General features: G+C 48.0%; 1 protein-coding gene across 2 annotated transcripts; it reads left to right on the top strand.

The window, feature by feature from the left end:
• Positions 1–1068: 1068 nt before the first annotated feature.
• LOC310768857 (putative G-protein coupled receptor 33) lies at positions 1069–5786 on the top strand. 2 transcript variants are annotated; one of them, XM_083627725.1, is made up of 3 exons: positions 1069–1931; positions 2679–2930; positions 4350–5786. In XM_083627725.1, exons 2-3 carry the CDS (start codon positions 2922–2924, stop codon positions 5418–5420), a joined length of 1080 nt encoding a protein of 359 aa, XP_083483851.1. In that variant the 5' UTR covers positions 1069–1931; positions 2679–2921; the 3' UTR covers positions 5421–5786. The 2 variants fall into 2 exon arrangements, with proteins under 2 accessions (XP_083483851.1, XP_083483852.1); XM_083627726.1 differs by having other exon boundaries at positions 1069–2750; positions 2871–2930.
• The last annotated feature ends 7409 nt before the right edge of the window (positions 5787–13195 follow it).

Below are 13195 nucleotides of genomic sequence, written 5' to 3'. Positions count from 1 at the left end.
ATAAATAACACACACACACACACACAGAGAGAGAGAGAGAGAGAGAGAGAGCAAGAGAGAGAGAGAGAGAGCAAGAGAGAGAGAGCAAGAGAGAGAGAGAGCAAGAGAGAGAGAGAGAGAGAGAGAGAGCAAGAGAGAGAGAGAGAGAGAGAGAGAGAGAGCAAGAGAGAGAGAGAGAGAGCAAGAGAGAGAGAGAGAGAGGGAGAGCAAGGGAGAGAGAGAGAGAGCAAGAGAGAGAGAGATAGAGAGAGCAAGAGAGAGAGAGAGAGAGCAAGAGAGAGAGAGAGAGAGAGCAAGAGAGAGAGAGAGAGAGAGAGAGAGAGAGAGAGAGAGAGCGCGAGCGAGCGCAATATGTTTCCTACAGTTTATGCAAACTTTTTTCCTTATGATCTCCTACTGGGCCATATCGCTGGATGACTATTTATTTATCGAGCAAAAATTGTATAGTGTTTAAATCAAAAAGCAGTTTCCATATAACATTAATAAGAAAATACCACAGGGAGGGGGAATCAGAGCTAAAAACAAGCAGGCACAATAAAAAATTATCACAATATAGAAGTTCACTTTCCAGCAATTTAGTATACTTGTCATGATCAGCCTTCCACTGTACGCTCTGCCCATATTAAGGTATTTTTATTCAATCTAGGTTTATATTAGAAGAAAACCATTATTAGTGCTGTGTGTAGTTGTTGTTTATATATCTTTTCAGATGGACCTCTGATTCTTCACTATCAGTACTTACTTCTCCCACCCTTCCTCCCCTGTTTCCTAATCTCCATCAACAAACCACTTGCCTTTGGGTGGTGGCCATTCTGCATGTTTACAGCCCCTAGGTATTTCCCAATCTTAATCCACAGAACTTGTGCAGAGGCCACCATGTTAGCCTGTGGCAGGCTTGCAGCAAAAACTGCAAAGAGCTTTGTAAAGCCCATTGCTGGTTCTTGACTCGTCCAGTCCCAGTTTCCAGCTGTCCCATACTTCCGGGGCCCACCAGAGAGTCACAAGAACATAAGATGGGCCTGCTGGATCAGGCTGATGGCCCATCTAGTCCCGCATCCTGTTCTCACAGTGAGAGCCAGTGTGGTGTAGTGGTTAAGAGCGGTAGTCTCGTAATCTGGTGAACTGGGTTCGCTTCCCCGCTCCTCCACATGCAGCTGCTGGGTGACCTTGGGCTAGTCACACTTCTCTGAAGTCTCTCAGCCCCACTCACCTCACAGAGTGCTTGTTGTGGGGGAGGAAGGGAAAGGAGAATGTTAGCCACTTTGAGACTCCTTCAGGTAGTGATAAAGCGGGATATCAAATCCAAACTCTTCTTCTTCAAATGGATGCCTGTGGGAAACCTGCAAGCAGGATTTGAGCACGAGAACATCCAATCCTGCTGTGGTTCACAGCTACTGGGATTCAGATGCATTACTGCCTCCAACTGTGGAGGGAGAGGATAGCCATCATGGCTAGTAGCCCTCTCCTCCATGGATTTGTCTGATTTGGTTTTATAGTCATCCAAAATATGACGGCCAGTACTGCCTTCTATGGGGGTGAATGTTAGTTTCTGTTTTGCCACTGAGCAGCTGCTTGGAGTCACAGGACTCTGTTTACATTCCAGAGACACTCCAGGCTATTGGAAGTCTCACGGGAGACTAGAGACAGATGTGACGTTACTGGTTTCCTGTTTCCTTTGTTCCTTTGTTCCAGTTGCTCTCTGCTTTCATAGAGAGAGGATGTGTTTTTTGTCTGCGTAGTTAGGATAATAAAACTCTTTGCAATGTAGCCCAAACCTCTCGTTTCTTTCCTGTGCTGGAAACTCTGCTGAATGGAACGTGCCTTGGAGCCTCATCAAAGGCTCAGGTCGTTAAACATGTTGGGAGGTGATTCCAAAGGATTCGGGGGAAGAAAATGAGCTTTATCAGCTTGGCCGAGCGGAGATCCCGACAGTGAGTTCCATAACCAAACTATTCACTGAGTCCTCACACTTCTCCTTTAATGTGGCATTCAGATAGTCACAGTGAAAGCCATAACCCAGTGAAAGAGCACAGGCTCTGAGTGCAGAATGCACCAAGTTCAATTTCCACCATCTCCAAGTAGAGCTGGGAGGGACCCCTCTCTGAACGCCTGGAATGTCAGTGTAGGCAGAGCTAGATCATTTACTTATTTATAATTTACTTATGAAGTGCAAATGCCTAGAAAGGGAGGGGGGAATGGGGACATGTCTGATGATGTTCATTGTTGTGTCATTCTACAGCCCCCGTTATGAATGAAATTAAACATAATGTAGTTGAATCTCAAGTTGAAAAGTGTGGCGGGTTCTTATCCAAGAGATGTTTGCAGATGATGCAGACTTGACAGCGCACTCCAAAGAAGCCCTACTCATCAACCATTTTGCCCAAGCCTGCAGGGAGTTTTCATATAATTTAACAGAAAAACACACCAGATGGAGAGGAATTTCATTCCTCACAATTTACAGGCTTGTCCATTCACAGTGCTCCTCCTATCTGGCCTTCCATATTTCAGTGATGGGCAGACTGTGTCTCAATCATAATGTTTCCTCCACTAACTAGAATTTCCCCATATTGCAATCCATGCAGAATCACATTATGTTCACTCTTCGCAGTTCACCTCCCAGTGGTTGGTGGGTTTTCCCCCACAATCCAAATGGGCTGACAGTGTCTCTGTTTTCGAAGAATATTATCAGAAGAAAGCACATGGCTGTTCCTTGAAGTCAGAGGAGTGAAGGAGTTCATTCAGGAAACTAAGCATGACGCAATGCTAGTAGTTACGGAGAATTCATTTTTAAGATAAATCGGTGCTTCATATTTCACAACTTAAAGACATTGCACCCTACAATGCCTTTATCATTTCATCTTTGAAAGCAGAACAGGACAGCAGAAAGCTTTGAGGACCAGCCTTTTTAGAACAGTGGATTGATGCGTCAGGTGAGTGAGGCATACTCAGCAGATAGGACAGTTTGTGGAGTGTTTGTGTGAACTTTTCTGCCTGTCCAGCACGCTTCCATGGTGCAATAAATCTGCTTCCAGGCAGCTCTCCTAGACTCTGTTCCCAACTTCAGATGCAGAAAAGTGGAAGAGAGGACATCAGTGTTGCAGGTAATATGAGGGTCTGTTGGCTAGAGATCTGAATTGCAGGTGATTTAGCATTCTAGGATTTCATCCCTCGGGGGGGGGGGAGAAACTTTGCTACAGGGATGGGAAACCCATGGCCCTCCAGATGTTGTGGTATGTTGTGAGATCCTGGCTCCCCCCATCAGGCCCAGCCAGCATGACCAGTGCAATATCATACTGCTTTAAATAGCCATGGCTCCCCTCAAAGCATCCTGAGAAATGTTTGCTTAAGGTTGCTGAGAGTTGTTAGGAAAGCTCCCCTATATATGTAGGAGCAGGGCTCTTCAGGCCCCTTGTGGACCTCCAGGCATCTCTATCAGGCCCTTGGAACTCTCCCCAGGCCACCCCTCACTGGTCCTACTTCACACCTCAGGTATTTTTGCCTGGCTGGAATGTGTCCTTGAACTTTGCCACCCTTTGGTCTTCTTTGGATGGAAGGGCAGGATATAAGACCTCTTGCCTGCCTATAAGGAGCATAGTGAAAGGTGTGTGAGTGTGTGTGCTTACTGCACAAAAGTATAATTAGCACCTGTCTTTCCATGCACTTGTGCCTTTGGCCCTGGCCACCACTCACATGGGTCTTGGAAAGTTGCCCAGAAGGGAATGCAGTCCTGAGGCTGAAAAGATTCCCACACCTCTGGTTTAAGGTGTCTTGAGACTATTGGTTGGTTCTAAAGAGCATCAAAATTACTATTTTATTTTGAGCTTAGAATGTGAAGTCCATTAGCTTAGAAGTGCAGTGGAACCAATTGTTTCTCCAGATATCTCCATGTTATGGCTTGGTCTCTCCCACAAATGTGAGACAACTCTGGCTGTTAATTATTTCAGATTTATTGCTAAAACAACAAACTAGGGCAGAGCCTAGACTGAGCTCCTTCCCCTTCCCCAGCATGGAAGCCCCCACCTTCTCTTCCAGTATCTTTCACGCGTCTCGGCCACTTTTGAGATCCTACTAGATTTGGGAGAGAATGTTTTCTGCATTCCAACATCTGGCTCACTATCAGAGCTCTCACACAGCTGTCTGTCCCTGTTTTCCCCCTCCCCTTTGTTCAGAGCTCAGATTACAGCTGCTCTCCCCCTCCTCTCTGCTTTCCGCTGCTAACTGTTCTCTCCCTGTCAGCATCTGAGCTTCACTGACACCCCAGAAGTTCTCAGCCTCTTTGCATCTTATATTCTTTTCTTTCTTACATTTTTTCTTCCCTTCATCTGCCTCTCTTCCCCATCTTCTTCCAGGATCTCATGGAAAAAGGCAACATGGCCAGACCAACAGAAATGAACCTCAGCCAAGTTGACCCAACAGATGAACCTCCCCTGCGTTGGGGCCTTGCTAGCATCATCTTGGTATCCTTCCTGGTGGGCGCAGCCACGAATGGGCACATCTTCTGGTTACTTTGTGTGAAGATGAAGAGGACAGTGAATACCATCTGGTTCCTCCACCTCACTCTGTCCTACTTGGTTTCTTGTTCCTGTCTGCCTTTTTTTGTTGTCCAGGATGTCCTCAATTTCCGCTGGGTCTTTGGCCCATTCTTGTGCAGGGCGGTCAACTTCTGCATCGCTGTAGGTATGTTCACCCCAGTCTTTTTGCTCACCATCATCAGCCTGGACCGCTACTTGATAACCTGCCATCCGGTCTGGTCCCGACAGAACCGCACAAAACCCCGAGCAAGGAGAGTGCTTGCAGGAGTATGGACCCTTTCCGTGGTCATGTCCATTCCCTATCTGGTTTCCTATGTGATTCAAGGTGACAAAAAGGAGGTTTGCGTGAAAAATTTTGCTTTCTTTATCACCGAGGACAAGGACAAAGCAGAGGCTCTGCACTACAAAATTGATTTGGCAGTCTTTGTGGTTCGGCTTCTGCTCACCTTCTTGTTCCCCTTCTTCATTATTGTGGGCTGCTATCATTGGATGTGTCAGGAAATAAAGAAGAAAAAACTGGCGAGGAAGGCTGGGAAGCCTTTCCAAGTCCTTGTGGTTTCTGTGGCATGCTTCTTCATCTTCAGGCTTCCGTTCTACCTCTATTATGCTCTCTCGCTGTTTCATAATGACCAGAGAACAACAGTAGAAGTCCTGCGGATCATTTTCAGCATTAGCCTCTGTTTGAATATCTGCCTCACCCCAATTCTCTATCTCTTCGTTGGGGAGAAATTCAAGCAGGTTTTCAGGACATCCACTGTTGTTTTGCTGAAGAAAGGTTTCATCATGCCGATAGAGGATACAAATGCTGGCGAAGAGTCCGGCCACCTGAATGATGGCAGCAGCATGCAGATGATGCCAGTTCAATGGAATAATCTAGCATCTCCTTGAAGAAGCTGCCATAGGGAGAAAAGCAGCCGTTTCTATGAACAGTTATACCCCCGCCTCAATAATTACAATAGATTGGGAGTAGCAGTGAAGTGCCCTCCCTCTAGATATTGTTGGGCTGAAGGACTGAAAGGAGCTGGAACTCAGCAATAACAACTTGGATGCACCATGTTGGCTGCCGATATAAGATGTGGTTGTCAATACACACTATTGCCCATACAGGCTAAGGCTGGCTGAAGGGCACTGCAGAGCAGCGACATCTTGAGGTTACAGACGTTGACTGTAGATTAAAGATGTGGGTGTTGACTCAGAAAACGCCTGTGCTTTGCTTTCCCATTTATTCAATAAAGGTAAACAAGCTCTAGTTGTTACACTGGGGTATTCCTGCTTTACACATATGTAGATTTTTGTTGGCAGAGTAGCTAATTTGCAGCTAGGAAGCCCAACCCTGTGCAGGACTGACTCTTTTCTTGAAATTAAAGCAATCTCCAAACACTCGTCAAGTGTTCAAAAGCTTTTACTTGGAGAACATATAGCTAAATAAGAATATCTGCAAAGTATTTACATTTACTGTATTGGCCCGAATATAAGCCACACTCTCCCCCCCCCCAATTCTGACTGTGAAAAGTTAAAGTGTGACTTATATTTGGAGCAGAGTGCCTGCACAGGCTTGGGGAGCAGGGTGCTAAGCGCCCCCGCCCCCCCCTTTCCAGTACAGTGGTACCTCGGTTTGCAGGCGCTTCAGGTTACAGGCACTTCAGGTTACAGGCTCCGCTAACCTAGAAATAGTACCTTGGGTTAAGAACTTTGCTTCAGGATGAGAACAGAAATCGTCCAGTGGTGGCGTGGCAGCAGTGGGAGGCCCCATTAGCTAAAGTGGTGCTTCAGGTTAAGAACAGTTTCAGGTTAAGAACGGACTTCCAGAACGAATTAGGTTCTTAACCAAAGGTACAACTGTACTTGCACTCAGTCTTCTGGATATGTTACCCAGCTCGGCTATGTACAACAACAACAACAACAACAACAACAACAACAACAACAACAACTTATTATTTGTACCCCGCCCATCTGGCTGGGTTTCTCCTGCCACTCTGGGCGGCTTCCAACAAAGATTAAAAATACATTAAAATGCCACACATTAAAAACTTCCCAGAACAGGGCTGCCTTCAGATGTCTTCTAAATGTCAGGTAGCTGTTTATCTCTTTGACATCTGATGGGAGGGTGTTCCACAGGCCGGGCACCACTACTGAGAAGGCCCTCTGCCTGGTTCCCTGTAGCTTTGCTTCTTGCAGTGAGGCAACCGCCAGAAGGCTCTTGGTGCTGGACCTCAGCATCCGGGCAGAACTATGGGGGTGGAGACGCTTCTTCAGGTATACTGGGCCAAGGCCATTTAGGGCTTTAAAGGTCAGTGCCAACACTTTGAATTGTGCTCGGAAACGTACTGGGAGCCAATGTAGGTCTTTCAAGACCGGTGTTATGTGGTCTCGGCGAGTGCCCCCAGTCACCAGTCTAGCTGCCGCATTCTGGATTAGTTGTAGTTTCCAGGTCACCTTCAAAGGTAGCGCCACGTAGAGCACATTGCAGTAGTCCAAGCGGGAGAGCATGCACCACTCTGGCAAGACAGACCTTGTAAGGGAGCAGGCCCTGCAGTCCTCACCACAGCCGATGTAGTTCCTTATGAGAGGTTTCCGCTTTTTTCTCCCAGCAGGCTTCTCCTGACTGGACTTCTGGACTTCACAGGGAAAAATTAGCACTCGGCTCTATTGCGTTTAGAAAGAGAGTTATCTAACACTGTCTCTTCTTTGGTGTTCCTGGAGATGCAACCATTACAAGTCACTTACACACAAAACAAAACGGAGAATGTAATAAGGTACCTCACATGGGACTAAAGTTAACCAAACACACAAGAGTTACTTGGGAACATTTCAGAATTAAATGCACAGTAATGCATTTAAGCAATCCCAATTTCAGTAAATCAAATCTCTGTACTTAAAGAGTTTTGCATTCCTCTGCACATTCATTCATTGATAAACTTTGTAGCACCTGCATTCATTATTGCTAAGAACAAGAGTTTATAAAGCAGGTATAGTTTTTCAGTGCTATACAATTATTATTTTTTAAGGCGGTCCTAATCGACAGGCTTAACAATCACAACACAAGAGGGGATGAGGAGGAAATTCTACTTCCATTCTATGGTAGGGATGAGTTAGCCATATCCGAAATCCCCCCCAAACATGACTTAAGTGGTTTGTCCTGGGGAGGAGCTAGGGGTGGCATGGGTAAAGCCTTGGCCAATTGTCAATGGGGATGGCTTGGTTTATAAGCCTGCTCCTCCCCAACCTTTCCCCCCTTTTTCCTTTGGTGCCCTCCGTCCATCCTTCAACAGTATGGGCTCTATTAGGATGTGGTGGTGTTGTGGTGTAAACCACTGAGCCTTGGGCTTGCTGATTGGAAGGTTGGCGGTTTGAATCCCCATGATGGGGTGAGCTCCCATTGCTCGGTTCCAGCTCCTGCCAACCTAGCAGTTCAAAAGCATGTCAAAGTGCAAGTAGATAAATAGGTACCGCTCTGGTGGGAAGGTAAATGGTGTTTCCGTGCGCTGCTCTGGTTCACCAGAAGCGGCTTAGTCATGCCGGCCACATGACCCAGAAGCTGTCTGTGGACAAACGCTGGCTCCCTCAGCCTATAGAGCGAGATGAGCGCCGCAACCCCAGAGTCGTTTGCGAATGGACTCAACTCAGGGCTCCTTACCTTTACCTTTTAAAGGGGTTGTGTAGGAATATTTTGGATAGCCCCCGATTGGCTTGGGACTCTTCATTTTTGCCTTCCTCATGGAATCACAGAATTGTAGAGCTGGAAGGGACCCCAAGGGTCATCTAGTCCAACCCCCTGCAATGCAGGAATCTCAGTGAAAGCATCCATGACAGATGGCCACCCTCATGTTGTAGGGATTCTTATGTTCGGAGTGGCATTTTCATTTGGTTTAATCTGTCTTCTAGTCTGAGCTAGATCTTGTGGGGGAGATTCTTGTGGCTTTACAGGGTAATAATAATAATAATAATAATAATAATAATAATAATAATAATTTATTATTTATACCCCGCCCATCTGGCTGGGCCTCCCCAGCCACTCTGGGCGGCTTCCATAAAAACCAAAAATACAATAAAATATCACACGTTAAAAACTTCCCTGAACAGGGCTGCCTTAAGATGTCTTCTGAATGTCAGGTAGTTGTTTATCGCTTTGACATCTGCTGGAAGGGCGTTCCACAGGGCGGGCGCCACTACCGAGAAGGCCCTCTGCCTGGTTCCCTGTAGCTTTGCTTCTCGCAATGAGGGAACCGCCAGAAGGCCCTCGGCGCTGGACCTCAGCGTCCGGGCAGAATGATGGGGGTGGAGACGCTCCTTCAGGTATACTGGACCGAGGCCGTTTAGGGCTTTAAAGGTCAGCACCAACACTTTGAATTGTGCTCGGAAACGTACTGGGAGCCAATGTAGGTCTTTCAAGACCGGTGTTATATGGTCTCAGCGGCCGCCCCCAGTCACCAGTCTAGCTGCCGCATTCTGGATTAGTTGTAGTTTCCGAGTCACCTTCAAAGGTAGCCCCACGTAGAGTGCATTGCAGTAGTCCAAGCGGGAGATAACCAGAGCATGCACCACTCTGGCGAGACAGTCCGCAGGCAGATAGGGTCTCAGCCTACGTACCAGATGGAGCTGGTAAACAGCTGCCCTGGACACAGATTTGACCTGTGCCTCCATGGACAGCTGTGAGTCCAAAATGACTCCCAGGCTGCGCACCTGGTCCTTCAGGGGCACAGTTACCCCATTCAGGACCAGGGAATCCTCCACACCTGCCCGCCTCCTGTCCCCCAAAAACAGTACTTCTGTCTTGTCAGGATTCAACCTCAATCCGTTAGCCGCCATCCATCCTCCAACCGCTTCCAGACACTCACACAGGACCTTCACCGCCCTCACTGGTTCTGATTTAAAAGAGAGGTAGAGCTGGGTATCATCCGCATACTGATGAACACCCAGCCCAAACCTCCTGATGATCTCTCCCAGCGGCTGCATGTAAATGTTGAAAAGCATGGGGGAGAGGACAGAACCCTGAGGCACCCCACAAGTGAGAGCCCAGGGGTCTGAACACTCATCCCCCACCACCACTTTCTGAACACGGCCCAGGAGGAAGGAGCGGAACCACTATATGACAGTGCCTCCAGCTCCCAGCCCCTGAAGACGGTCCAGAAGGATGTTATGGTCGATGGTATCAAACGCCGCTGAGAGATCCAGCAGAACTAGGAAACAGCTCTCACCTTTGTCCCTAGCCCGCCGGAGATCATCAACCAGTGCGACCAAGGCAGTTTCAGTCCCATGATGAGGCCTGAATCCCGACTGGAAGGGATCCAAATGGTCCGCTTCTTCCAGGCGTGCCTGGAGTTGTTCGGCAACCGCTCGCTCAATCACCTTGCCCAAGAATGGAAGATTTGAGACTGGGCGATAGTTGGCCATCGTGGCCGCATCTAAAGATGGTTTTTTAAGAAGCGGTTTAATAACCGCCTCTTTCAGCGGGTCTGGGAAGGCTCCCTCACGGAGGGAAGCATTCACCACCCCACGAAGCCCATCGCCCAGTCCTTCCCGGCTAGCTTTTATAAGCCAGGATGGGCAAGGATCCAGGAGACAGGTGGTTGGTTTCACTCGTCCAAGCAGCCTGTCCACATCCTCGGAGGTAACAGATTGGAATTGATCCCACTCAACTTGACTAGACAGAACTCTAGCACTCTCCGCCCCGGCCCTGCTCCCACGGTGGAGTCTACTTCTTCCCGAATCTGAGCGATTTTATCTGCAAAAAACTTTGCAAAATCATTGCAGGAGAACATGTGGCCCGTACTGGGCCCCGATGTTGCAGGTGGTTCCGCTAAATTGTGAACCACCTGAAAAAGTCTCCTGCTGCTGTTTTCTGCAGATGCAATAGAGGCGGCGAAGAAATTCTTCTTCGCCGTCGCTATCGCCACTTGGTAGGCTCGACGTTGAGCTCTAACCTGTGTCCGGTCAGATTCGGAATGAGTTATCCGCCACCGGCGCTCTAGCCGTCTCAACGATTGTTTCATTGCCCTCAGATCCGTGGAAAACCATGGGGCTGTCCGGGCTCCATGCAATCGGAGAGGGCGCTTCGGAGCCAAACAGTCAATAGCCCTGGTTAGCTCCACATTCCAGCGGGCCACCAGGGAATCAGCTGAAAGGCCATCAACATGGGATAAAGCATCCCCTACCACTCTCTGGAAACCATTTGGATCCATTAAGTGGCGGGGGCGGACCATCCGAATTGGTCCCACCTCCCTGCAGAGGGGATGGGTCGCAGAGAAGTCCAGTTGCACCAGGAAGTGATCTGACCATGGCACTTCTTTCGTTTCGCTTTTACTTAGTGTCAGATCACCAACATCCATAGAGGTAAACACCAGGTCCAAGGCATGTCCGCGGCTATGGGTTGGGCCAGACTTATTCAGGGACATCCCCATGGAGGCCATGCTTTCCACGAAGTCCCGAGCGGCCCCTTGTAAGGTCGTGTCGGCATGGATGTTAAAATCCCCTAGGACGACCAAGCTAGGTGTCTCCAGGAGAACATCCGCCACGACCTGAAGCAGCTCAGGCAGGGAATCCTTGGTGCAGCGGGGAGGTCGGTACACCAAAAGGAATCCTGTACTGCCCCTATTGCCCAACTTCCAGAACATGCACTCGGAAAACTGGGTCTTCCCAATAGGACGCCTGGTGCAAACTAATGACTTCCTAAAAATCACTGCAACCCCCCCTCCCCGCCCACATGACCTGGGTTGCTGTGCGTAAGAGAAACCTGGTGGACAAGCAGCGGCAAGGACAGGCCCATCTGCTTCATCCAACCAAGTCTCTGTTACACATGCCAGGTCAAGTCCTCCATCCATGATCAAGTCATGGATGGCAGTGGTCTTATGAATCATTGACCTGGCATTGCACAGCAGCACCTTCAGGTCATGTGGGTATCCCTTGCTGATTCTAGTATCCATCCGGTCAAGACCAGACCCGGAGGCAGGAATAGTCCTCAGACAACGACTAAACCTGCCCCCTCTGTAATGACATGGTCTAGTCTTAGCGTAACTCCTCCTCCTACCCGTGATCACTGAGATCGGTTGCCCCAGTGCATCCCCCCCTGTGGGACATGCCCCAGCCATTTTGTGGGCTGGGGCCCACTCCCCGGCAGCCCTGACCCCTCCCCCTAACAACAAAATAACACCTTAAACAAACAAAGAAACCCAATAAAACAATACAAACAAAAAAGTAAAAATTACAAAAACATCAAAATAAAAAATAATTCCCCAAGCCCAACCAAACATCCATCCCACCCCCACCCCCACATACAAAAAATCCAAAAGAATTTTTGTTAAAAACATTTAAAAAACACTCTGTGCCCCTCCGGCAGTAACAACTGTCCTAGTGAGGCCTGTCAGGCCCCGCCCTGGGCCAGGTGGTAAGTGGCAAGAGCAGGGCCCTCAGGCACTCACTCAGGGGAGTCTTCCTGGGCAGCAGGCAGCAAGCAGCAAGCAGTCCTTGTGAGGCTTCAGGCCCCGCCCCAAGCCGGATGGTAAGTGGCAGGAAGGAGCAGGGTCCCTCAGGCACTCACTCAGGGGAGTCCTCCTGGGCAGCAGGCAACAGGCAGCATGCAGTCCTTGTGAGGCTTCAGGCCCCGCCCCAAGCCAGATGGTAAGTGACAAGAGCAGGGCCCTCAGGCACTCAAACAAAACTGTTTGCCACCCTACACCGCATTTGCTTTGTGAGTTATTTGGGGTGCCCTATAGGTGGAATGTGCATGTCATGCTAAATGCTGAACAGGTGAGGTGACAACAGACATGTCTCGTTCACAGACCCAAGGCCCTGAGAGCAGGGAGGAAGGCCTTGTTTTTCCCCCGTCTTTGCTGTGGGGACACAAAACAAGTTAGTCACCCTGACCATTCTTTAAGGGAATTTAGGAGGTAGTCCAAGTAGAGAGGAGCAGCTGGTTTCATGGAGTTAGAATAGCAATTTGCACAATTTTTTTCTGCAGAGATCACAAGTGGTTTTCACACCACAGACATGAACGGGTATTTCTTATGCAGGTGCTGCTGCTGAGGGAGGAAATGCAGAACCAACATAGCAAGCCGCAGCCTTCAGTACATTTAATTTACTGATCTCAAAATCTGAAAAAAGGAAGGAAATAAGCAAAATACAATTAAAACTCCCATTAATATGAAGAATGAAGAATTTGAACCCATCACCAGGGAACATTGAATGCCCTGCTCAAGACATGTTGATATTTATAGAGATTGGTAAAGTCAGGTGTGAAACACAAGGTTTAGTTTAGTACAAAATGTGTTTATGTCCAAAGGTGTGAAATTAGTTATTGTGGTCTGAGATCATAAAAAAGGCTTAGAGAATTGCTCCTCTGGCTCATCTTCTCTGAATCAGCCTGAAAGAAGGACTCAGTACCTCCCTGGGAGAGTAAGTATCACATCTGGTGACTATAACCTGTCTTGGCTAAGAAAACTATTTTTTGTTTGTTTCGTATTTTAAAATAAATCCATTGCGTGGCATCCAACTAAGTTTTACTCAGAGTAGACTCATTGAACTTAATCATGCCCATTAACTTCAGTAGGTCTATTCCGATCATGTCCATTAATTTAAATGAGTCTATTCTGAGTATGACTATTTTTGAACTGTAATCATAAGATTGCAAAGGGGGAAAGGTCCCAAAGGAGTTCATGTATCATATT

Source organism: Podarcis filfolensis (genome assembly GCF_964270895.1).
Source record: "Podarcis filfolensis genome assembly, chromosome: 8".
NCBI lineage: Eukaryota > Metazoa > Chordata > Lepidosauria > Squamata > Lacertidae > Podarcis > Podarcis filfolensis.
This window is presented reverse-complemented; position numbering and strand designations above follow the sequence as displayed.